Genomic DNA, 26,757 nt, shown 5'->3' on the forward strand with positions numbered 1-26,757 from the left:
CAGACTATTTAATTTGAGCAGTACTTCTCCCTCTACAATTTCTAAATCACTCAGAACCTCCTTAGAAGTGTTATTTACCGCTTGGAGGTTATTCACTTCCTCACTTCTGATGGCCTCCTAAAAATGCAAGTTTAGAGTATCCACTGTTTCACTGTCTGTATCTTTTAATTCCCCTTTACTATTCCTGATGCACTTCACCTCCTCCTTGACTGTTCTTTTACTACTAAAATACTGAAAGAATCTCTTAGGGTCTTCTTTCGCCTTATCTGCTATATTACTCTCCAACTGTCTTTTAGCCTCCTTAATATCTTTCTTTACGGTTGCCCTCATGTTCTCATAAGCTGTGCGAATCACGTTGGAGTTATTAGTCTTGTATGCCTTATACAGTTGTTTTTTTTCCTTTGCAGTTTCTTTTTTAACTCTTTATTAACCCATTTCAGAGTTTTTAAATTTCCTTTTAATTCCAAATTTAATTTAGGCATGTACCTGTCTTGCATTACATGTAAAATATTTTTAAACCTGTTCCACTGCTCCTCGACTGCCTCCACACTTAAAAGCTTATCCCAATAAATCCGTCCTAGATTTTGCCGCATCTGTTCAAAATTTACCTTACCAAAGTTAAACCCCACAATTTTAGTCTTTGCATCTGCACTCTTACAAAACACTGAGAACTGTATTATATTATGCCCACTTCATCCAAGTGGTTCACTCACCTTCTCCACACCCTCAATTATATCCTGATTATTACAAAATACTAAATACAGATAAGCTTCACCCCACATTGGTGCTTTAACATACTGGGTTAACAAACAGTCGCTGATTACTTCTAAAAACTCCTGCTCTTGCGCTTTGCCATTTGCAAGGTTATATCAGTTAATATTCGATAATTAAAGTCCCCCATGGTTATAATAGCCCCCTGTGAACTTGCCTTTTTTAATATTACTGAAAAGATGTGTGTTGAAATTACTGTCCGCATTGGGTGGTCTATAACACACTCCTAAAATAAGGCTTCTTTCCCTAGTGCTTTCCAGGCGAAGCCACATGTCCTCACTAAGATGGGGTTCATCATCCAACTGAAGTGGACTTGCATTTAAATCTTGTTTGGCATAAACAGCAACCCACCTCCTTTTCTGTTCTGTTTATCCATCCTAAAAAATGTGTACCCCTCTATGTTATACTCATTCCCATCTTTATTTAGTCAGGTTTCCCTTATTGCTATAATATCATAATTATGCTCTGTTACATTCAAACTCCAACTCCCTTGCCTTTTTTTGATACTCCTAGAATTAAGGCAAGCTATTTTTAATTTGTTACTTCTTCCACATTTAAACATTGGGTTAGAATTTACATTACTATGCATTTTTATTTCTACACTATTGTTTGTTCCTCCATGTATAGTTCTAAATTCCCTAGTTTAAATAATCCTCGACTAAAATACACATACGACTCCCCAGTACATTGGTGCCCCTCTGGTTCAGATGTAACCCATCGCGGCAGAACAGGCCTCATCTGTTGCAAAAGAAGTCCCAATACCCTATAAACCTATACCCTTCTACCCAGCACCAAGATTTGAGCCACGCGTTAAGCCTTCTAATCTCCTCAGTCTTACCTGGACTGGCACGTGGCACAGGGAAAACTTCAACAAAGACTACCTTGTCAGTTCTGCTCCTCAGCCTGGCACTTAACTCTTTAAATTTGGATTGCAGAACTGACGGACTTCCCTTATGTATGTCATTTGTTCCCACATGGACATTGACAACTGGATTCACCCCCAATCTGGCCAAGAGCCTATCCACCCTTTCAGGGAGGTTTCCCACCTATGCACCCAGAAGACAACACACCTTGGGAGACTCTCAGACTCTGGAGCAAACCTGTGCTTCTTTCCCCTAATGATTGAGTCCCCAACTATCACTACCTCTTTCTTTCTGGGAACTGGTTTTGAGGTGGCCCATTGTGGTTCCTCGTTCCTACCTAGCACCTCAGAATCATCAGAGACACCATCCAGCTTTGCAAGGACCTGAAAACAGTTTGACACGTCTAATTCCGGCGTTGATGCCCCAGGACAGTGTGCACCCTTTACATTACACCATGTGACCATGACCAACCTATCCCACATAGACAACTGGCTCCTCTAAGCCATCATTTAAAAAGTCCAACATCCAACAGGGCTTGGATTGCATGGGACTCATTATTAAAATTTGATTTAGGATTTCTTTTTTTTTTTTTCAAATTAAAATTAAATGTTTTAATTTAAATAGTAAAACTGAAAAAATAAGCCAGAAAAGTGGATTATAGAACTGCTACTGCTATTTTACACTTTCTGGCCCCTTAAGTACCTGTAATATTCTCTCTCTCATCTGCCTGCTGTTTGCCCTTCTATGAAGTTAACTTTTCTCTTGTCTGTTTTTGTAACTTTGAGCTTCCCTTATTCCTTACTTAAAAGCTCTCCACTTGCACTGTTTGTATTTCCCCATATAAATGAACCCTTACACTGTCGCTCACTTAACTGTTCTACCTCCGTATCGCTCAGAACTGTTCAATCTAAAAACAAAGGAATAAAACTTGCTTAGTGAATATCTGCCGCTCATTAATTTCTTACTATTTTTCCTGCTCCTACAGCTCCTTTTGCCTGATCGGACATGTTAACGCTTGCTGCTTACCTACACACCCCTATTCCTTTCCCTTTTTTCAGTTTCTGTTTCAGTTACTTATTAACTATGTGTTGCTATAACATAGTTATTTATTTACAGATGCAGATATCAATTACTGCTGCTTTCAGCCCTGCCTCCTCAACGGTAATTCAAATACAAATACAAGAATAACTACACATATAAATACAAGTAACTTTTCCAAGTACACCTTCCAAACACCTAGCGATCTTTGCTCCTGTGCGGATGATAAAAAAGGCCTTCTAAAGGGAAAAATAAAAACTTTTGAAATTCCTGCATGGTTCCTTAGCAGCAACCAAAAACAAGTTTATAGGAACAAAATGTATGGTTAATTAACTCTCTCTCCACAGAAAAACAAAAACTCTCAGCATCCCCTTATGTTTGCAATCTCTGAAACTCTCAGCAGCCCCTCTCATTTACAAAATATTGCTAAATATCAATTAAATCCAAATTCACATAAAATGAGGTCTGTATTTACACATGAAATTAAGGGTGCTGGAATGATCTCATAAACCTGTATGTAACCTATATATAAGTCTGTTAAATAACAAATGATGATTTTTTTTGAACCACAGTTCCACCTATATTTATCTGTAAACTGACAAATTATTTCAAGTATTAACTGGAAAATCCCAGCAAAATACCAATATACGAACTGTAGACTTTGTCTTTTTAATTTAAAAATCCATTAAAATCAGGGTGTATTAAATTAATGATTTACTGGGATTAATGGATCAAATTCAAAGATAACTGAGGTGAAAGATTCTGTAGATTACTATAAAATGAAATAAAATTTAAATTACTATGCAGTCATGGCGGGCGACACGGTGGCCAGTGGTAGTGCTGCTGCCTCGCAGTTAGGAGACCCGCATGTTCTCCCCGTGTCTGCGTGGGTTTCCTCCGGGCGCTCCGGTTTCCTCCCACAGTCCAAAGACATGCTGGTTAGGTGGATCGGCGATTCTAAATTGGCCCTAGTGTGTGCTTGGTGTGTTTGTGTGTGTCCTGCGGTGGGTTGGCACCCTGCCCAGGATTGGTTCCTGCCTTGTGCTCTGTGTTGGCTGGGATTGGCTCCAGCAGACCCCTGTGACCCTGTGTTCGGGTTCAGCGGATTGGAAAATGGATGGATGGATGGCAGTCATGGCCGAAATTATCAGCACCCGTGGAATTTTCCCAGAAAATGCACCATTTCTCCCAGAAAATTGTTGCAATTACAAATGTTTTGGTATACACATGTTTATTTCCTTTATGTGCATTGGATCAACACAAAAAAAAACAGAAAAAAAGCCAAATGTGACATCATGTCACACACAACTGCAAAAATGGGCCGGACAAAATTATTGGCACCTTTTCAAAATTGTGGGCAAATCATTTTATTTCAAGCATATGATGCTCGTTTGAACTCACCTGTGGCAAGAAACAGGTGCTGGCAATATAGCAATCACACCTGAAGCCAGTTAAAATGGAGAGAAATTGACTCAACCGTTCTGTTGTGTGTCTGAGTGTGCCACACTAAGCATGGAGAACAGAAAGAAGAGCAGAGACTTGTCTGAGGACTTGAGAACAAAAATTGTGGAAACATATCAACAATCTCAAGGCTACAAGTCCATCTCCAGAGATCTTCATGTTCCTTTGTCCACTGTGTGCAACATAATCAAGACGTTCACAACACATGGCACTGTAGCTAATCTCCCTGGATGTGGACAGAAGAGGAAAACTGATAAAAGACTGCAATGAAGGATAGTCCGAATGGTGGATAAACAGCCCCAATCAACTTCAAAACATATTCAAGCTGTTCTGCAGACTCAGGGTGCAGTGTCAGCTCAAACTATCCGTAGACATCTGAATGAAATGAAATGCTATGGCAGGAGAGCCAGGAGGACCTCACTGCTGACACAGAAACATAAAAAGCCAGACTGGAATTTGCCAAAATGTACTTGAGGAAGCCAAAATCCTTCTGGGCGAATGTCTTGTGGACAGATGAGACCAAGGTAGAGCTTTTTGGTAACTGTTGAGGGTGCCAATAACTTTGTCCAACCCGGTTTTTGTGTGAAATGATGTCAGATTTGGCTTTTTTTTCTTTGTTTTTTTTATGTTGTTCCAATGCACATAAAGAAGATAAACGTGTATACCAAAACATTTGTAACTGCAACAATTTTCTGGAAGAAATGGTGCATTTTCTGGGAAAATTCCAGGGATGCCGATAATTTTGGCCATGACTGTATATTAAACACAATATCCTGGTAAAAGTTGTTCAGACTAAAAGATGTCAAAACAAAACACTAACAAAATGGCCTAAATAGCATACAGCCAAAAAGTAGCCAAGCTCTACAATACACATACTTTGTTTTATACTGAATATTGATGGAAACTGAAGGTCAAACAATCAGACTAGTCAGCACAAAAATAAAGCATGATACTAGTCTGCTTGTCAGATTAGTGGAGAACAATTTGACTCAGAAGTAATTTGGGTTATATATGCGTGTGTGTGTGTGTGTGTGTGTGTTTCTTCCCTGATATTGCTCACCTGTTCATACTGATCATTTTTTATGCAAGAATATGTGCATAGCTAAAGTAAAAGAATGCTCTTGAAGTACATTATTCTGTTGGTAAAAATATTTTTTTATCATGTGTTATGTGAACAAAAAACAGTTTATCTTCACAGTTGCTCCCACAAACAAAACAATAAATTAAGAAACAAAGGATTAAAAGACAGCATTTAAGAAGCTTGACCCAAATAACATTTATAGTATTTAATCACATTTAAAGTTTTTGCCAAAAATGTGTGTTTAAAGACATCCTTAGATGATAGCTTCCCACAGTACCAAAGGTCTCATGGCTCCTTGCCTCATTTTCATGTTCATTCTTTCTAAAGTGTCAATACTGTTCTATCAGTCATGCTTTTCATTCAGTCATGAGAAGGGCAGAATTCTTTGAGTAGTTGTTAACGATATCCCAGGCAGCTAATGCTGCTCATTTGCTAAAGTTATTCCCTGCATGAGATGGGGTCTGCCATCAGCTGAGACTTATTTCTCTGGTACCCTCCACTACAGGGCTCTCCACATTTGCTCTGATAATTTTATTGCCCGGAAGCTTGCTGGAAGTTAGTTATGCTGTTTAATGAAGCCACATACTGTTTCACAGCAGCATGATTTCCTTGTCAGTTTTAAATAAGCTTAATTAAAAGGGCAGCAGTAGCTCAGTCGGTAGAGCGGGTTGTCCAGCAATCGGAGGGTCGCAGGTTCGATCCTGGCTCCCGGCATGAGAATGCAGCTGTTGTGTCCTTGGGCAAGACACTTAACCTACCTTGCCTGCTGGTGGTGGTCGGAAGGATTGGTGGCGCCAGTGTTCGGCAGCCTCACTTCTGTCAGTGTGCCCCAGGGCAGCTGTGGCTACATAGTAGCTTATCATCACCAGCGTATGAATGTGTGTGTGAATGGGTGACTGTTGTGTTGTAAAGCGCCTAGGGGGGTTCTTGAACTCTAGTTAGGCGCTATATCAAATACAGGCCATTTACCATTTACCATTTAAAAGAAATAATGTCTGATTTAAGTTAGAGTTGTTTGTAGTAATATTTCAAACAAGGGAATTAATCACTGAGGCTTCCCGTATATTTATATTGAATAAGCGTTTCCACCTCCACTTCCAGAAGCATCAACTATGAATATTACAGATTTGCCTCTAAAAGTCAAATAGACATTTTATGTTAAAACTTATTAAAAAATACATCATTCCACTAGACCTTAATGCTTCATGATATCTGTTGTGATTTTTCCGCTGTGGAAGCTAGTTGCATTCAATGCATTTGATGTGACTCAGCATTTTCTTTTTCTGAGCTTTTATTTTATTTTCTGCACTTATTCAAAATCGAATGTTAAATATCAAAATGCAGAAGTTAGAAGTCTCCTGCGGCCCTCCTATTAACCATTTTTATTAATCCAAATGGCGTATATGAAGTTGCTAGTTTAATTATTCAGTGTAGCTGACTTGGTGAAGTCTTCTGAGAGTTTCCCATTTCTTTTCTTTGCAAAGTCAGTTCAACTTGTTTCTCTTCAAAAGCCCCTTTATCAGTGATGGCAGTCTATTTCTTCCATTTTACACATCTATAACACTTTTGTTTCTAGGCCCCTCTGATCTATTCTTTTTGTTTCTATGTCCTATTCCATTTGCAATTAACAGTATGTCTGATAGATTCTCAATTGTTTTCACTTCATCTCTTTCTGACATCTTCAACTATGAAATACAACTCTCCATTTTTACTGGCCAGCCATTTTGCTGCTGTTTTATCTTGATACCATCATGCCAGTTTATGTTGCATGCATTTTGTTTAATTGTCACTTATTCTTCCATTTTTTAGACATTGTTCCTTTCTCATTCTGTCAGACACTTCACCCTTTTCAATACTGTATTGTTTTTCTCTGTTGTAATGCTTTTATTCTGTATTTCTGGTTTTCCACCCTATTCTTAGTAACCACTGAGAATTGCCATCTCAAACTGCTTTTTTTCCAGAATCAGCACTACTTACATAAGTTGTGTGATAATGCTCTTGCCTGATATTAGCTAGTGTCCAGATTTTTGTAAATACTTTTTCAGTTTGTTAAACTAATATGCAGCCATGCTGGTGGTTCCCCTCTATTACAAGGGCTTTCCTGCTGTTAGTTTTTATTGCATAAAGACCACTCTTTGTCTCCTACTGTTTCTTCTTTGGTTATATCTTCCAACATCTTTGACATCCATTACCCCCTTAGACTCCTCTATATTCACACTCCTGATATTTCTTGATTTGGTGCTTCCCCCAGCAGACCAAAGTGTACAACAGTACATGAGCCACTGTAAATTGGTGGAACATCTTCAGCCTGTTATAATAATCCTCTTTAAAGCTTTAACTACTCAATTCATCATTGATTTTATATACTGCTTTACCAATAATATGTACCACCCACAAACAGTTAATATTTTATTTAGCCCCATTCAGAGTGTGTAAACTTGCAATGCATACAAAAAGAAAGGTCAATATATTTACACCTAAAATGTTGCAAACATCCTATTTATTATAAAAGAAATCTAGATAAAAGACATGTATATGAAAAATAGTGTTAAGTGTGTTATAGCCTGAGGTTTGAGTATTTTTTTTTTTTTATAATCTGGTAATATTTTAAGTGTATTCCACATCTGATTTCCAGTTTACATAACTTACCATAATGTTCACGTTGGTAAAATATACATCTTTGTAAAAGATCAGAACCTTCATATGATATATAGTCATATGAAAAAGTTTGGGAACCCCTCTCAGCCTGCATAATAATTTACTTTCAACAAAAAAGATAACAGTGGTATGTCTTTCATTCCCTACTAACATCTGAGTACTGGGGCATTTTCCAAACAAAGATTTTTAGTGAAACAGTATTCAGTTGTATGAAATTAAATCAAATGTGAAAAACTCACTGTGCAAAAATTTGGGTACCCTTGTAATTTTGCTGATTTGAATGCAAGTAACTGCTCAATACTGATACTTGCAACACCAAATTGGTTGGATTAGCTTGTTAAGATTTGAACTTCATAGACAGGTGTGTCCAATCATGAGAAAAGGTATTTAAGGAGGTCAATTGCAAGTTGTGCTTCACTTTGACTCTCCTCTGCAGACTGACAGCATGGGATCCTCAAAGCAACTCTCAAAAGATCTGAAAACAAAGATTGTTCAGTATCAGTTTAGAGGAAGGCTACAAAAAGCTATCTCAGTGGTTTAAACTGTCAGTTTCAACTGTAAGGAATGTAATCAGGAAACGGAAGGCCACAGGCACAGTTGCTGTTAACCCAGGTTTGGCAGGTCAAGAAAAATACATGAGTGGCATATGAGCAGGATTGTGAGAATGGATACAGACAACTCACAGATCACCTCCAAAGACCTGCAAGAACGTCTTGCTACAGATAGTGTATCTGTAAAATGTTCTACAATTCAGCTCAATTTGTACAAAGAACATCTATATGGCAGGGTGATGAGAAAGAAGCCCTTTCTGCACTCATGCCACAAACAGAGTCACTTGTATGCAAATGCTCATTTAGACAAGCCAGATTCATTTTGGATCAAAGTGCTTTGTACTGATAAGACAAAAATTGAGTTATTTGGTCATGACAAAAGCGCTTTGCATGGCGGAAGGAAAACACCGCATTCCAAGAAAAACACCTGCTACCTACTGTCAAATTTGGTGGAGGTTCCATCATGCTGTGAAGCTGTGTGGCTAGTTCAGGGACTGGGGCCCTTGTTAAAGTCGAGGGTTGGATGAATTCAACCCAGTATCAACAAATTCTTCAGGATAACGCTCAAGCATCAGTCACAAAGTTGAAGTTACGCAGGGGTTGGAAATTCCAACAAGACAATGACCCAAAACACAGTTCGGAATCTACAAAGGCATTCATGCAGAGGGAGAAGTACAATGTTCTGGAATGGCGTCATAGTCCCTTGACTTGAATATCATTGAAAATCTATGGGATGATTTGAGGCAAGCTGTCCATGCTCAGCAGCCATCAAACTGAACTGAACTGGAGAGATTTTGTATGGAAGAAGGGTCAAAAATATCTCCATCCAGAATCCACACTCATCAAAGGCTACAGGAGGCGTCTAGATGCTGTTATATTTGCAAAAGGAGGCTCAACTAAGTATTGATGTAATATCTCTGTTGGGGTGCCCAAATGTATGCACCTGTCTAATTTTGTTATGATGCATATTGCATATTCTCTGTTAATCCAATAAATTTAATGTCACTGCTGAAATACTACTGTTTCCATAAGGCATGTCATATATTAAAAGGAAGTTGCTACTTTGAAAGCTCAGCCAATGATAAACAAGAATCCAAAGAATTAAGAGGGGTTCCCAAACTTTTTCATATGACTGTAATCACTAATGTTAGAGTTGATATGGGTCTTTCATACAAAGACATGCTAAAGATCAAATATGTGCTGTTGGCAGGTCTGGAATAATCTAGCATTGGTGCCAGGTTATATTCTTTTTCAATATGATTGATCTGTTGTTTGTGTACCTGTGTTTGTTAGGATGTAATCCGATTCAAGGCTGGGGGTGTGTTCCTGACATCCCCCAAATAAAATAAATAAATCACTGTTTTAAAGACAGTAATAATCTCAATGCCTCATGGCCGCCACATATGAACTTATGTTTAATGTACATACATGGTTGGAATTTTTTTTTTTTTTAAGGCAGGTTCACGTGGTATAAATGCCTCAACAGAAAAGCCCATGGCGCACTTCTGCTATAGATAGGAAATCTTTCAAGGAAAACTAGAAATCCTACATTATTAATAACAGGTTTTGAATTGTGGTAGGATTACAGAACCAAACTGTGGTCATGTAGTATCTCATGATGTATAAAACTATTCTATGTAGATTTCTACTTCAATCTGCCTACTATCCTTAGCAGCAGACTCTAGATAGTTGTGTGGAATTGCCAAACACAATAAAGACAACCAGGAAATACTGTTAGTCTTGTGTGTCCTGGGTTTTCCTTCAGCAGGCCTTGTCCCTGTAGAACTGACTCAGGCAGCATCCTTATCACATGCCCATTCTGACATTCCTCAGTATAGAAAGGAAAAAGATTTACGCTTAGCCTCCTTACAACTGTACGGTACCTAGCATGGAGGTATCTGCTCACGCTCTCACAGTCTCTACCATATAACAACTTCTACAGAATTCTGGTTCCACAGGCAATGATGTGTGTAGAGATACATGTGGCTAGGTTCAGCCTGTAATTTTCACTCTCTTACATAAATTTCCATTCTGCCAGTTCCCATTGCAAAGATACTAGCAGATACGATCACAGTTGAAAGAGTGGTCTGTGGTTCTACTTCTTAAACATGATTCAAATACAGAAAACATTCACTTTCAAACAGGTAGTAGTTTGACAGTGTGGGATAAATTTCTGGCAGCTGTAGGGAGGCATGTGCAAAGTCACATATTTCATGCAAACAGGAAATTAGTGTACAATCTGTTTATTACCCGGCTGAGTTTTCTGTCCCAAAGAATATAATGTGCTCAGTAGATTGTTCATGGAGCACATTAGGGCTGATGAAGACATCTGTGAATTCTCTTAATTTCCAGGAGGAGAGAACTAGAGTCAAATGAGTGAAGAGGATTCTCGTGTTTGTGGTCTGCTTTTAATAGACTCCAATATTGTTCTTTCAAGTTCAAGAATAAAAGTGTTTAAAAGGACTTTTCTGAGTATTCTTTGTGTAACTTTTATATATTTTTATATATACAGGTGCCGGTCATAAAATTAGAATATCATGACAGAGCTGATTTATTTCAGTACTTCCATTCAAAAAGTGAAACTTGTATATTAGATTCATTCATTACACACAGACTGATGTATTTCAAATGTTTATTTCTTTCAATTTTGATGATTATAACTGACAACTAATGAAAGTCCCAAATTCAGTATCTCGGAAAATTAGAATATCAATTAAGATCAATGCAAAAAAAGGATTTTTAGAAATTTTGGCCAACTGAAAGGTACAAACATGAAAAGCATGAGCATGTACAGCACTCAATATTTAGATGGGGCTCCTTTGGCCTGGATTACTGCAGCAATGCGGCGTGGCATGGAGTCGATCAGTCTGTGGCACTGCTCAGGTGTTATGAGAGCCCATGTTGCTCTGATAGTGGCCTTCAGCTCTTCTGAATTGTTGGGTCTGGCGTATTGCATCTTCCTCTTCACAATACCCCATAGATTTTCTATGTGGTTAAGGTCAGGCAAGTTTGCTGGCCAATCAAGAACAGGGATACCATGGTCCTTAAACCAGGTACTGGTAGTTTTGGCACTTTGTGCAGGTGCCAGGTCCTGTTGGAAAATGAAATCTGCATCTCCATAAAGTTCTTCAGCAGCAGGAAGCATGAAGTGCTCTAAAACTTCCTGGTAGACGGCTGCGTTGACCTTGGACCTCAGAAAACACAATGGACCAATACCAGCAGATGACATGGCACCCCAAACCATCACTGACTGTGGAAACTTTACACTGGACCTCAAGCAACTTGGATTCTGTGCCTTTCCTCTCTTCCTCCAGACTCCGGGACCTTGATTTCCAAAGGAAATGCAAAATTTACTTTCATCAGAGAACATAACTTTGGACCACACAGCAGCAGTCCAGTCGAGACGCTTCTGACGCTGTCTCTTGTTCAAGAGTGGCTTGACACAATGAATGCAACAGCTGAAACCCATGTCTTGCATACGTCTATGCGTGGTGGTTCTTGAAGCACTGACTCTATCTGCAGTCCACTCTTTGTGAATCTTCCTCACAGTTTTGAATGGGTTTTGTTTCACAATCCTGTCCAGGATGCGGTTATCCCTATTGCTTGTACACTTTTTTCTACCACATCTTGTCCTTCCCTTTGCCTCTCTATTAATGTGCTTGGACACAGAGCTCTGTGAACAGCCAGCCTCTTTAGCAATAACCTTTTGTGTCTTGCCCTCCTTGTGCAAGGTGTCAATGGTCGTCTTTTGGACAACTGTCAAGTCAGCAGTCTTCCCCATGATTGTGTAGCCTACAGGACTAGACTGAGAGACCATTTAAAGGCTTTTGCAGGTGTTTTGAGTTAATTAGCTGATTAGAGTGTGGCACCAGGTGTCTTCAATATTGAACCTTTTCACAATACAGTAATCCCTCGCTACTTCGCGGTTCAATTTTCGCGGATTCACGATTTTGCGGGTTTTTAAATATAGTAGTAGCATTTCCTAGTCTAAGAACAACAAAAAAAGTTCGTTGACTAAGTGCATTGTAACACGGGCTGTGATTGGTACATGGGAGGGAGACGACAAATCACAGCTTCCCGCTTTCAATTGGGCCCGTGATTGGTGCTTTGACTGATGTCCAGATCCCACAGCATCTCCCCTTGTCTCTCTGTCGCGGCCATTTCGCTTCAAGCTTTCTCGCCGAGCAGTTTACTTTACACTGTACTGTGTGTGATTTTTTTTTTTTGTGTTTTTTTTGTGTTGAACTTCACTTCAATTTTCACCCCTTGCAATGGCTCCCAAACGTGCTCCTTCTTCCAAGGCTGGTGCTGAGCCTAAACACCAACGAAGAATGATGACGATCGCTGAGAAGGTGAAACCTCTGGATGTATTGAAGAAAGAGAGAACGTTCGCGGCTGTGGCTGCAGACTGGCTAAGGATCTGCAAGAGTGGTCACAGGAATGGGACAACGATATGGTTTGATCGGTCCAATTTTGCAACAAGGTTTGATGATGTCATGACCACCTACAAGCTGCTCTTCGACCGGAAAAAGAAGCAGCGGCAGCAACTGCCGATCACAATGTTTTTGCAGCCTCGCAAAAAAGAGCCAGTTTATACTACTACTATGGATACACCTTCGGAAACCATTAAAGAGGTTCCCCAGGAAATGGCACCGGCGTCTGAAGAGACGTAAAATACAGTCATCGGCTGCGCAGTAAAAGTCAACATCACCTTCATCGTCATCATTTTTACTGCACAGCATATTCATCACCATCATCACGTCATATATAGGTACGTGTACTTCGCTATACAGTAACTGTAAAGTTATATTCCGATTTCATATTGTTTAACAGTTGTCCCTGTTATTAATAGAGTAAAGGGTGGGTTGTAAACAGTACAGGGAGGGTTTAAAAACGTCCAAATATACGTTAAATAATTAAATAAATATGGTGTCCCTACTTTGCAGAAATTCAGTTATTGCGGCCGGCCTTGGAACCTATCTCCCGCGATAAACGAGGGATTACTGTATTCTAATTTTCCGAGATACTGAATTTGGGACTTTCATTAGTTGTCAGTTATCATCAAAATTAAAAGAAATAAACATTTGAAATGCATCAGTTTGTGTGTAATGAATGAATCTAATATACAAGTTTCACTTTTTGAATGGAATTACTGAAATAAATCAACTTTGTCATGATATTCCAATTTTATGACCAGCACCTGTATGTATATGTATATATGTATCTATTGTAGGAATCAGCCCGGACACAGACAGGCGGACATCGTTTCAGATCACCACACATGCTTTATTTACAATATTTACAAAAATACTGCACAACCCAGTGCCCCAGCACCAATCACCCTTAGTCCAGGCTTCTCTCAACAATGCCTCTCTTCACCTCCTCCACTCCTCTTCTCCAGGCTTCATCTTCTTCCACCCGACTCCAGCCATCGAATGGAGGGAGGCGGCCCCTTTTATGCTCACCCGGACGTGCTCCAGGTGCCTCCCGATCACCTTCCCAGGTGTGCCGGCTCTGCACCCGAAAGAACTCCGGCTGTCCCTGGTCTTCTTCCCCCCCAGCACTTCTGGGTGTGGCGGAAGTGCTGAGGGCAAGGGCTCCACAGGCATCGGGGTGCCCCCTGGTAGTGACCACGGGCCCCTATAGGGTTGAGGAACCAGGGCGGTTGCCCCCTCGTGGTCTGGAGGAGGCGTAAGTCCTCCTCCGGTCCTTCTGGGCGTCCCGGCTGGGTACCACCCCCAGTCGCTTGCCACAGTCCAGGATTGAGGTTATTAAGACCAATGACACTATTTCCATTCTTATTAGTAATATATTTCTAGTGTAGCTAGACTTTTTTCACATCCTAACTTTGGTTTCTTCCCTTTTCCTCTCTTCCAGTGCCTAATGAGGTATATAAAGAACACACCTGCCATCTAGTGGCTGTTTGAGTCATCAAGTAGTTTATTGCATAAACCTGAACAGCGTTATGTCTAAAACAAACAAAATGAAATGCTAAATTTGTTGTTAAATTCAGGTCAGTCAGTAGACTAAATTTAAAAATACCTTTACAGACATGCAAAGCAAAAGGTGCATATGTCTGATTATTCTTTCTAATTCTTACTAGATTCTTAAAGCATTCTTTTAGTCTGCCTTGTCACAAGTCTTATTCTTACTACAGTTTAGTTTCTTTCAGGTGCCACATCAGGAAATGTGATGCCCTAGTGGCATCCTGCTATACTTACTTACTACTCTTACTTATTATTTATCCTTTATCCAAGGTGACTTACAACATATGAGATACAGTTGGTTCCATTTGTTTTGTTTTTCCATTTGGAGCAAAGGCAGGTGAAGTGACTTGCTTATGATCGCACAAATTCAGTAGAAAGATTTGAACCCACAACTTCAGGGGTAGAAGACCAAAGCCTTAACCACTGTGCCACATTACCATTGTAGCACCATTGCATTATTAGAGCAGGCTACCGTCAGCCTTACTGTAGCAAAGAGGCTCTTAAACTGATGGGTTTCAGCGGGTCTGTGAGGGTCAGATAAAAATTAAAATTTATATTCACTATACAGCCCGATACTGTTGATTTAGAGTAGATGTAGTAGTAGAAAATGTATTAGTAGTAGATCAGTTTTAATTTGCACAAGGGGATTGTATTTCATAATTTTAATGAGTGATCATTAGTTTTTGCATAAAAAGGAGTGTTTTTTAGATGGTTACTTTAAAGTTTAATAATACTTTGTGTATGTCATATGTATGAGACAATCAAATCTCGATGAATGAAGTACATTCTATTCATTGCATGCAAAGTTGTGTTTATGTGAATATTTCTGGGGAAGGGGGCCATAGCTTTCTTCAGGCTACTAAAGGTATCCATGACTTAAAAAATGTTAAGAATCAGTGCTGTAGCAGTTTAATTACAGCAGTTCCTTCTTAAATTATAAGAAATGAGATATCTTTGATGGTCTAACACCCTGTTCAGGCTCCACAGAAGTGTACAACCAGGGTTTAAGTTTGTATCCAAGAGGCTGAAGACATTATTTAAAGCTATGTCACACTAGGTGTGAACGATAGGAGGCGCTCTCACTCCCTTGAACCCCTGTCCACGACTCCAGACACCAGGTAAAAGTCCAAATGTTGACTTTATTTTTGTCACCACAGTGCACAAAGCACACTCTCCACCACAATACTCATTAAGTTACAATAAACCACAATAATAAACAATCCTCCAGCTCCCAGACGCATTGCCACCCTTCCACCCAGCTCAGCTCGTTGTCTGGGAGTTCCCATAGTCCTTTTATACTCCTGACCCGGAAGTGTTTCTGCCCAGTAGTCCACAAGTCCTTATTCCTTCCGGGTCAGGATAAATAGTCCCTTTCTTCAACCCGGAAGTCCGTCGCTCTTCCTGTGACGAACCTCCGGGTCACAGGGCACGAAGAAGCCCTCGGTCCTCCCTGCAGCTCCCTCCTGTGGCCCCCACGGCATCCAGCAGGGCTTTGCATAAAAACTCCAATGTCCATGATGCCCTGCTGGTCTTCTGGGGACCTCCACGCTGCAAGGAGGGCTCCACCTGGCGGCTTGGGGGTATTGGCCGGGATAAATGGCCGGCCATCCATCACATAGGTAATGATTTAATTTTTGGTTATGCACAGTGTATGTGACCATACCACAGCTAATTTAAAAGCAATAGGTGGCCATGTGCACCATAGCACATTGCATATGCATACCTGGTAAATGTTCTTGAAGGAGATTTAGGCTAAAGTATTTTCTAGCAGTGTTTTTTAATATTGATTCACAAGTTACCTTTTACAGACCTTTTATTTCTCCTAGGGATTTAAAATGACTTAATGGTGATTAATGTCTCACTACAATAAATGCCTACTGTGTGTTTGTGTGCCTTTTTTTGTCTGTTATGCGGTTTTGTAAATAGGCCAACCTGTCCCAAAGGATTGCAGTGGTTATCGTCTGAAGGTGCAGCTCATGAAAGTATTTTACTGCTTCGCTCTTGCTGCTATACCAGGAAATGTTTCAAACAACTTCCTTTTTCTACTGCAGCTTTCCAGTTTAAGGCTTAGTACCGTATTCACCTTCTCTCTCTCTTTTTGTTTTTCTCTGCAGTGCGTATGAAGCAAAAAAAGACACCACTACTATTGCGAACACTTCCTGGCACCCAATGAAGTCTCCAGGCAGCGTCTCCCCTAGTTCCAGATTCCGGCAAAAGGGTTCCAGTGACAGGCTGTCTTCGGCAGCACCCAGTGGTGGCACAAATCTGTCACATACTTTGTCTGCTCCTGATACACCCAGACTCATGGCAAATGGAATGTTAGCACAGTCGGAGAACCCAGGAAACAATGCCCCACCACAAACCTCAGAGAGAACCACAGACTCAACTTTGACCTCTGAAGACAGCAGTATTGTACATGGGGACAGAGGGGACTTTCCATTACCAACGGAAAACAGCATTTGTTCAACATCGGAAGAAAACACTGTACCACCCTTGACAACAGTCTGTGAGGAGAGTGTGGCTCACAACAAGAAAACCAAGAATGACATACAGCAGGTGATGGAAATCAAGGTAAGACACATTAGGGCCATTGCCAAATAGACCATTCAAACAGTGATGCTTAGTTTCTAATGCTTGCAATTTCTTAAACATACAATGAGCTTAATTGTATTTGTTTATTATTAGTTGGGACTTGAAGCTTGTCATTTGTTTCTGACTCACAGTTGACACAGAGGAACTGTGCTTCCTTGTTAGGATAACATTGTTACCTATCAATACAAAATTTTTATTTTTGTTAAATTAGCCCTGTTGCAAAACTGAGGGCTCTTCTCAATCTGGCCTATAATGTGCATGCTATAGTCTCTGAAATGGAAAGACATCTACTAAATATTCAGGTAGACTGAACCCCCGCTAAAGCTGTTCTGACAGCATAAAGAGTTCTGTATCACACTAGCAAAAGTAGTTATGGGGAGTTTTAGTCCAATTAGAAATAAACAGCATCACAGTGGTAGAGCTTCCAACAAGGCATGAAATTCAGATGGTTCCTCAGCTGAATGAAAGTGAATTTGGTGTGTGCTCGTTACGTTAAGTAGAAACTCACTGATACATACAATTAGTATAATTAGTATAAGCTAATAGGCAGGAATGTTTTATTGTTTAGAAAACATACAGATGTCTAAAATGAAGAGGATTTTCAACAAGATGCAGTGGAGGACCTTTGTTTTCGTTACTGGTGTGAGTTCTCAGTGTCCTGAATGCCATACCCTCCAGCCTCTTTATGTAGATTTTCATTATGATTATCTTGGTTTTCATTTTAAAGATTTGCGGGGAGAGGGTAGAAAAAGGGCATGTACTACTTTTGTAATGCATCACCAGTACAGGAAGTGCCTTTTAGCATTTAGACTTTTGTGATTGAGAAGTACAGTAAGCCGTGGTATAGTTGATAAACATTTTTTTTCCATTTTTTCCATTACTCTTGATTCTTTAGCACTGTGTAGACCAATTAATGTTTTGCCTTTTGATACATATTGGAATCACCTCCTATGTTAGGTCTCAAAGAGAAAAAACATGCGTCCATTTTCTCTTGCTTATATGGGTCCAGGTCGTAGGTGCAGCAGTCTACACAAAGGTGTCCAGACATCCATTTTCCCCACCTCTTCTTCCAGTGGGGTATACTAAGGCTTTTCTAGGCCAGTTGAAAGATATAATCTCCCTAGCATGTACTGGGTCTGCCCCGAGGCATCCTTCTGTTTGGACATGCCCAAAACCTTAGTAGGGCAGAGTGGTGGCTCTGAGGCAAAGGATCTGTGGTGGTATCCAGAAGGTTGCCGGTTCAAATCCCCATCTTGGCCAAAAGAGATCCTACTCTGTTGGGCCCTTGAGCAAGAACCTTAACCTGTAATTGCTCCAGGGGCGCTGTACAAGGGCTGACCCTGTGCTCTGACCCCAAGGGGTATGTATGGTATGTGAAAACTAACAAATTCCTAATACTAGAAACTGTATAAGGCGAAATAAAGAACAAAAAAAAAAAAACCTTCCCACCAAGACATCCAGGAGGCATTCTAATCAAATGCTTGAACCACCTCAACTGGCTCCTTTTGATGTGGAGGAGCACCCGCTCTATTTTGAGCTCCCCCGTAATGCCTGTGTTCCTCACCCAATCACTAAGGCTGAGCCCAGACACCCTGCCAGGAAAGCTCATTTCTGCCACTTGTATCCACAATTTAATTCTTTTGATCACTACCCTTGTTCCTGACTATAGATGACGACAGAACCGTGGATTGATCAATAAATCATGAGCTTTGCCTTTTTGTCTCAGCTCTGTTTTTTTTAACAGCCAGCTGATACAACACCCACATACTTGTAACTGGGAACACCTCTCCAGTCTACCATCAATCTCCTGCTCCTGTCTTTCCTCAGTTGTGAACAAGACCCCAAGATACTTAAACTCTTCTGCTTGAAGCACCAGGCCATTCAAAACCTGGAGAGGGCACACCACCTTTTTCCAGCTGAGAACAATATTTTCAGACTTAGAGGTACTGATCCTCATCCTGGCCACTTCACACTTAGCTGCAAACTGCCCCAGTGTGCATCTGAGGTCACAAGTTTATGAAACCAATAGGACCACATTATCTGCAAAAAGCATAGGCACAATTTTGAGGTCACCAGCCTAGACACCCTCCACTCCTTGGCTGCATCTAGAAATTCAATCCATACAAATTATGAACAGAAGTAGTGACAAAGGGCAGCCGTGGGGAGTGCCACACTCCTAGGTAATGAGTCGGATACACTGCTAGCAATATGAACCAAGCTTTTGCTCTGGTTGCACAGGGACCCAAATTACCTCCCCACTGTTCACCCAGAGGTTGTATGCCTTTTCCAAGTCCACAAAACATGTGTAGATTGATTGGGAATACTGCCTCGAATGCTGTAGAATCCTTGAGAAGGTGAAAAGCTGATCCAGTGTCCTGCCATGGGGGCACAATCTTCATTGGCCTTCCTGGATCCAAGATTCAACCAACAGCTGGACCCTCCTTTCCAGAAACCTTGCATAGGCCTTCTCAGAGAGGCTAAGGAGTGCAATTCCCCCTAAACTTGTAACCCTCCAGTCCCCTTTCTTAAAGATGGCAACCATCACCCCAGTTTGCCAAGCCAGAGGCACTTTCTTCAATCTTTATGAAGTGTTGAAGAGGAGCCAAGACAGCCCAACAGCATCAAGAGCCTTCAGGAACTCAGGGAGAATATCATCCACCCCTAGAGCCATGTCACCAAAGCGTTTTTTAAATACCTCAGTGACCTCCTCACCAATACAATACAATACAATACAATACAGTTTATTTTTGTATAGTCCAAAATCACACAGGAAGTGCCGCATTGGGCTTTAACAGGCCCTGCCTTTTGACAGCCCCCCAGCCTTGACTCTCTGAGAAGACAAGGAAAAACTCCCAATAAAACCTTGTAGGGAAAAATGGAAGAAACCTCGGAAAGGCAGTTCAAAGAGAGACCCCTTTCCAGGTAGGTTGGGCGTGCAGTGGGTGTCAAAAGTAGGGGGTCAATACAATACAATACACAGAACAGAACAATGCCTTAATACAGCATAATAATAAAAATTTTTGAAGTACGGTTTAACAGTAGATGATATGACATAATTAGGTTTGGATATTTTTAGAGTCCTGGAGACCTCATCCATCTAGCTGCATCTCCATTTGGCCATGCCACGGCTGAAACGTTGCTCTGATGAAAGGACCCCTCTTTCCCATGATTCCTGTGATCCTCCATCAGGGATGACTTTACCATAGGCAGGCAAACAACTTGGCAGGTGGGCAGTGGCACCAATGGCCACATTTGGGTACCGAGAAAAGAAACAGAATAGGTGAGGGTTAGTATTCAATGCACCAATGATAGGTGAGTCCACCTTCGATTCTCCTAACTCTTCTAACTCAAAGGAAAGTATGCTAGGTAGGATTTAGTAGCACCTTCCATTGCCTGAACATATCCATATTCGAGTTTAATAGCACTCCATGCCAGCTGTGCACTGGATGGGTGAAGCACTGCTCCCCCCAACACCCCCAGTTGTCCGACAGTTTGCTAGAGTCACTTCAAGTCCAACCAAAGGTCAATTTCCAATGCCTCACTGAACTCTTTCCACACCCAAAGAGAAAGACAAACAGAATAAAGCCAGCAAGCACACATTTAAGATAGAAATCCCATGACTACAAGGGTTGTCCTTTAATAATACATTTTGGAGTCTTTGGTTTCCCACATAGAATTCACATGAATGTTTCCATTTAGAGGTGTGTGATATCTGTGTCTTTTACAGCAAATTCACAGTCAATATGGACAAGTCCACATGCACACAAACATTTTGAAGTATGTATTCAGCTCTCTCTGAGCTGAATTCAGAGTATATATAAACTGTTAATAGACCTACTTGAAACCCCAGGGTTTCCTATCAAAGTTGGTTTTGTTTGTGAACCTTATAAAGTAATATGATAAGGACTAAATGTGAAACTTATTTTATTATTGATATAAATTACTTTCAGTGTTGTTTACTGTAACAGGTCATTTACAAGAATTGGTTATTTAAACTAACTTCACTGATGGGCACCAGGGGCTGTTTTCTCTTGACTGTGAGCATTTGGATGCCATTTTGTCTGTGCTAGAGGTATCTATCTATCTATCTATCTTAGTATAAATGCACTTTTGAGCATTTGTATGAAAATGTGCTATATAAATAAATGTTGTTGTTGTAAACAGTGTTTATACTATGTACACCATTTTTCCATCATAAAGTAAGTAGAAATTATATTCTAAGATTTCTGCTTGTAAGATACAGGGAGTTATAAATGAAATGTTTCTTCCTCCCACATGTATTTCCTTTTGTCTTCATGGGTGTAAACACTTTCAAGAGAAATGGCTGTAACATTAATAGATCAAAACCCAGCTTGCCTCCTACATTCTGTGGTTTTAAAAAAAGTACTCTCTTAATCCAGAAAGGTAAAATATGATCAAATCAGTCAATCAGTATGTTAAATAGTAATTTTTATAATATTGTTTGTATGTAGTGTTGTAACAGTTTAAAATCTGCCTGATGAGCTCTTGAAACAAGCAAGGTACAAAGTTGCAGATGATTCATCCAACCATCCATTATCAAACCCACTGTATCCTAACTACAGGGTCACGGGGGGTCTGCTGGAGCCAATCCCAGCCAACATAGGGCGCAAAGCAGGAAACAAACCCCGGGCAGGGCGCCAGCCCACCACAGGGTGCACACACACACACCCACACCCACACTAGGGACAATTTAGAATCGTCAATGCGCCTTGATCTGCATGTTTCATACTGTGATTATCCACTTTTTGTTGTCACCTTCTTTTCATTGCCATGATCTTCATCTAAAACTTAGGAACAAGGTGAAATATTTGTTTTATATGTTTTATGGTGTTTTGTAAGTTTCGAGAAGGAATAAGGCTTACAGTGCAGGATCTAAATGCACAGTAAAAAAAAAAAAAAGAAAAAACTTAACCAATATCAGCTTCTGACAGCAGGATCTAGTAGTAGAGGTGCATTTTCTTTATTTTCTTCCTTATTGTAAATGTAATTGGTATATTTTTCACTCATTTTGATAGCACATAGCAGAATATCTTAAGAGTAAACCTCCTATCTAAACCAAAAGTAAGACAATTAACATAACTTGGTTATTTGATGCATAAGTACTTTATAGGTTAAGTCATTATATGTCTTTAAACCTTTTACATTTATTTAAATTTCCTTTGTTGTTTTCTGATGTTTGGTTTCTGATTTATAAAACATTTAATCTCTAGTGCTAAATTGTTTTTGTCAAGACATGGTTAGTACAAGAAGCACAAAGTATAAGTATAAATGCCAGGAGTGGTGAGAAGTAGGCAGTTGGTAGGCAGTAAACATTTTTAATGGAATATGTGATGGTAGTTAAGTTTACTGGTGACACTAAACTACTAGAATTAGTTGATAACCTAAAAAAAAGAAAATGGTTACTGTACATGTGACTCTAGACAAATATTTGTAGTAGGGTAAATAAAAAAGGAAGAAAGATGGGTAAATTCATTCTATTCAATTTATTTGTTTGGCACAGAAAGTAAAAAAAAAAATTAATATTATTTTACAGTGGGGTAGGCACAAACCTGGTAGATTACTATTTTAGTGTCTTAGTTGGATTAGTCACTGGTCAAAACTACAGTGGACAGTGTACAGAAGCAATGAAGAAGGGCTAATAGGATGTTTAATTACTTATGTTGACTTTATACCAAGAGAGGGTATGCTTCTTTGAACAAAGTAATTGTGAATCCTTTTTTGAATATTATACCCAGTCTTAGACACAGTATCATAAACTGATGTAACAGTGTTAGAGAAAGTCTAGAGATAAGCTGCTGGGCTTATGCCAGAACAGCAATCTGTGAAGGAATGGAGAAGATACATGTTTTAAGTTTAATTGGTTGAGGATTAAGAGATGACATGATAGATGTTTTTCACATTATGAAGGAAGTTTATAATTTAGATACAAGCTCACCACAGATGAAAGCTGGTAAATTTTCTCACAGATATTAGAAGGTATTTCTTCTCATTGAGAGAAAAACTTGGAATTACTAAGTAGTGTAGTAGGTAATATTACTGTACTTTGGAGAATCCAGTTCTTTTTAGGTGATTAGAGTTTCATAAGTAAGTTTGTGCTGAATATCCTGTTCTGGTCAAAGCTTTTCTTAATTTTCATCTTGTAAAGACTGCCAGGATAATGTGGATGCACAATTGGGCACAAAACATGGACAGGTCTATACAAGAGTTTTACGTTTCCCACCCAGCCACATCCCAACAAACAAAACTAAGGGAAGTTTTTAGAAGGCTACTTTTAATTGGGGAGTAGTCAGTTTATATTCCCTATATGAGCAAGATGACACAAAGTACCACCAGGAGGACGATTCAGCTAGTTTAAATGAGAAGACTAGGGAATAGTTCAAGGTCACTGGTTACGAAATGCAGACCAGAAGCAGAAGATCAAAGAGCTATTAAACACAACATGCCCACTGGCCTCATGACCTTATAGGCATGTGTTTGACCTCAGGGGTGATGATAAGATTGATTGGATGTCAACCACAGAACAGAAAGTGCTCATTGAATCTATGGACATGAGGTGGCTTTTACCATATGCTGCACAGATAGACAAGTAGGTAATGAGACTACTGATAAACAGATACGATATTTGATTTTGTAGAAGTGTCGAGGTAGCAAATATTCCTTTTCTTTTTCCACGCATTATGTGAAATCCATGACCATTTTCCAAAATATTGAAAATACATTTTACCTTATCAGAAAAGTGAAAGTGACTTACTTAATCCCATCAATGGCAGAAATAATTAGAATTTAAGCAGTTTATATGTTCAGTTTCTGCCCTTTTATTTAAAAAAAAAAAAGTGAAAAATTAGTTATTGAAAGTAGTGTATTTTTTTCAGTGTCTTATTGAAAATCAAACATAAGCAGTAAGCAATACAGTGGACCCTTGACTTACGAACTTAATTCATTCGCGAGGGCTGGTTGTAACTCAAGTTGGTTGTAAGTCAAGACTATTTTTCCCATAAGATATAATGGAAATACCCATAATGCGCTCCAAACCTCCACCAGCAACACTTACTTAACCTTTTCATAATAAAAAAAGGGTTGTATAATGCGCATAATTTACCAAAACACCAATAATTTTTCTAATGTACTAACCAAAAAGTTATAAAAAGTGCCTAGCCTACCAGAAACAACAATTTCATACTGTACTCACCATTTAATTTGACATCTTTGGGCTGCAGAAAGGGAGGAGGAGGAGGAGAATGAAACGGAAGGTGGTTATTGTTTAGCAGGAGCTTCCTTATGCAAATCTTTTCTTTGTAAAATTGTCGAGATGGTGGATTTCGACATGCTGTACATATTAGCGAGATCGATCACGAACGCCACTCTCATATTTCCGCACAATTTCTTTGTTCGTTTCGATTGTGAACGCTGTTTCTCAAGTTAATAATGACAATAGTCGAGCACTCAGTTCAAAGCTGGCCGTGTTGTGAACTGCTGTAATAATACACTCCAAAGCAAGCCGCTGCTGACTCAGCCTGATGACATCATCATGTGCCGCGCCAGCCCGCTAGCTAATATCCCTTAACAATCGCTTTCTTTACCTTTGTTACCTTCTCTTCCTTCCTTAGCAATAATGCGTCTTGCTTGCCATGGTCTCAGTGAATTATATATATAGATATATAGATACGAACGCTCTCGGCTGTTTGTTTACAATCGCACAAGCGATACATGTAACCGCATTCAGGTCGTCATGCAAGATGTTGGTCGTAAATCAAAACAAAAATTTTTGTCGTAAATCAAGTTGTTCGTATGTCAGGCCGGTCGTATGTCAAGGGTGGACTGTATATTGATTAAATTAAAAAACATTTTGTCCAAGTTTGTACTTGATTTGTTAAAGTGTTTCAGACTGAGGACCTATTTGCCAAGTAAAAGATATTAGCAGACCAATTGTGGCCAACATGGTCACTTGTTAGCTTAATTCCACATTTCACACATTGATCAAAATATGACTAAAGGTTTTTATTTGAAAAAATATCAAAATTCTAACCCTATGCTAGATTTTTTATTTTAAAGCCTTGGATTTTATCCAGTGATTCATAGTACTTCCCCAGCCATAAGTATAAAATCAGACGGCCTTATAGGACTGATTTAGAAGTAGCAGTGCATGTCACCGGGCACATAAAATTGAGGGATTGCAGTTCTCAAAGACGGACTCTCCTGATTAAAATCAAATATTAAATTTAAAAAAGAGACCTCTGTAGTGACTGGAGAGGGATTTGGTTTGAAGAAGTTTACAGTGAGAAAAAGAGAGGATGTAATCATAACAAGAAGACAGAAGTGGGGCAGAAATGAACAACACTGAACTAAAAGTTGTATATATGGTACTGTATAAATTTACATTTGCATATACTATCAGTAATATAGCAGTGTAAAACGTACTATAGGACTTACAGTAACATGGAGTGTTGTCTGAAGTGAGTGCTGGCATGATGAAGGAGGCATGCATACTGTGTTCCTGTTGTTTAATAAAGTTCTTGCTTCTTGTTCATTAATCCTGTTGGTTCATTGTGAATCCCTTACAAATTCACATGCTCAGCAAATTAAACTTTATAGATACTGCCTTCAAGAAAATCAGGTGATGATCTCCATGGTGATTGTTTTAGATCTGTGCATCATGGATCTCATTTCATTTTGTAGCGTGGACCTGGGGCAGCAACCAGGCAGTAATAAATAAATACTTATGTATATAATGAACCGATGTATTTGAATGATTTAAAAATCAATTTACTCTAGCACAATGACCTGTCATCTTGCAGACCACATATCTAACACTTATGAACCACAGGTGGTTAGCGAACCATGTACATAAGTTTTTCAACATAGTTTGCTAAGAATCTTTTAGCTAATACTGGCCACCCTGTTAGTTAATTAAATTGGCCCATTCATAAACCATCATCAAAAAAATTAAATATTACTTATCTTATGCAGACTTGTGATGCTTGGACAATTGTTAATTAGTGCCAGAAAGCCATGCATTTGTTTTTATGGAATGCATGCAATACATTAGATGTATTTAATAAGCATGAATTTCTATGTTGAGACCATCTGGCATCCATTTCACAGTGGTTGGTATAATGGCATATTTAACAGTTATGTGCTTTGAGCTGGTGGTAGCGTTATTGTTGTGCAGTTGCTGAACATGCAAAGAAGTGATCAATTTTTAAAATGAGACCACTTATGTAGTCAGCACATGAATGTGGGAAGGGGGGAAAGAAGGAAAAAAATGGAATTGGAGAATCAAAGCCAAGTTTTAATACAATAGTGCTAATGTTGCCTATTAAATTATTACTAATACAGTATTACTTGTAATTTAGGGGCATTTTTGCTCTTGATTATTTCAGATTCAAGTTTAGATGGGCTTTCTGATATTGTGTTCAGTACATTTGATCATTAGTTCATCGTGTGGTGGGTGCGGCAACCCGCTGTATCAGTGCATGCTCCCAACATCCTCCTCCCTCCCTTGGTTCATAAAAGAAAATCCCTTTTAATAAATGTACTTATTTTTGCCCTAGGCTAGGGAGGCATAGAGGTGTGTTCTCAGTACAGTTAATATATAAAATACACATAAATACTTTAAATCGTGACGTAAGAGGCTAAAAATAAATATGGTTTTAAAATGAGTTTTTGAGAAAAATGTAATTGTATTTTGATTGACAGAAGCAAATATGAATTAACCCTTAACTGCTAACACCATT

The 26,757-nt window shown here is 39.4% G+C and overlaps 1 protein-coding gene across 3 annotated transcripts in view; it reads left to right on the forward strand.

The window, feature by feature from the left end:
* LOC120539682 (FYVE, RhoGEF and PH domain-containing protein 4-like) overlaps positions 1-26,757 on the forward strand; it is a 343,618-nt gene that overhangs the window by 250,258 nt on the left and 66,603 nt on the right. For all 3 annotated transcript variants that reach the window (XM_039770027.1, XM_039770026.1, XM_039770028.1), the window contains one exon: positions 16,525-16,981. In XM_039770027.1, the coding sequence (XP_039625961.1) occupies positions 16,525-16,981 (457 nt within the window). The remainder of the gene's footprint in view (positions 1-16,524; positions 16,982-26,757) is intronic.

This window comes from Polypterus senegalus, chromosome 11 (assembly GCF_016835505.1).
Source record: "Polypterus senegalus isolate Bchr_013 chromosome 11, ASM1683550v1, whole genome shotgun sequence".
In the NCBI taxonomy this organism is placed as follows: domain Eukaryota; kingdom Metazoa; phylum Chordata; class Cladistia; order Polypteriformes; family Polypteridae; genus Polypterus; species Polypterus senegalus.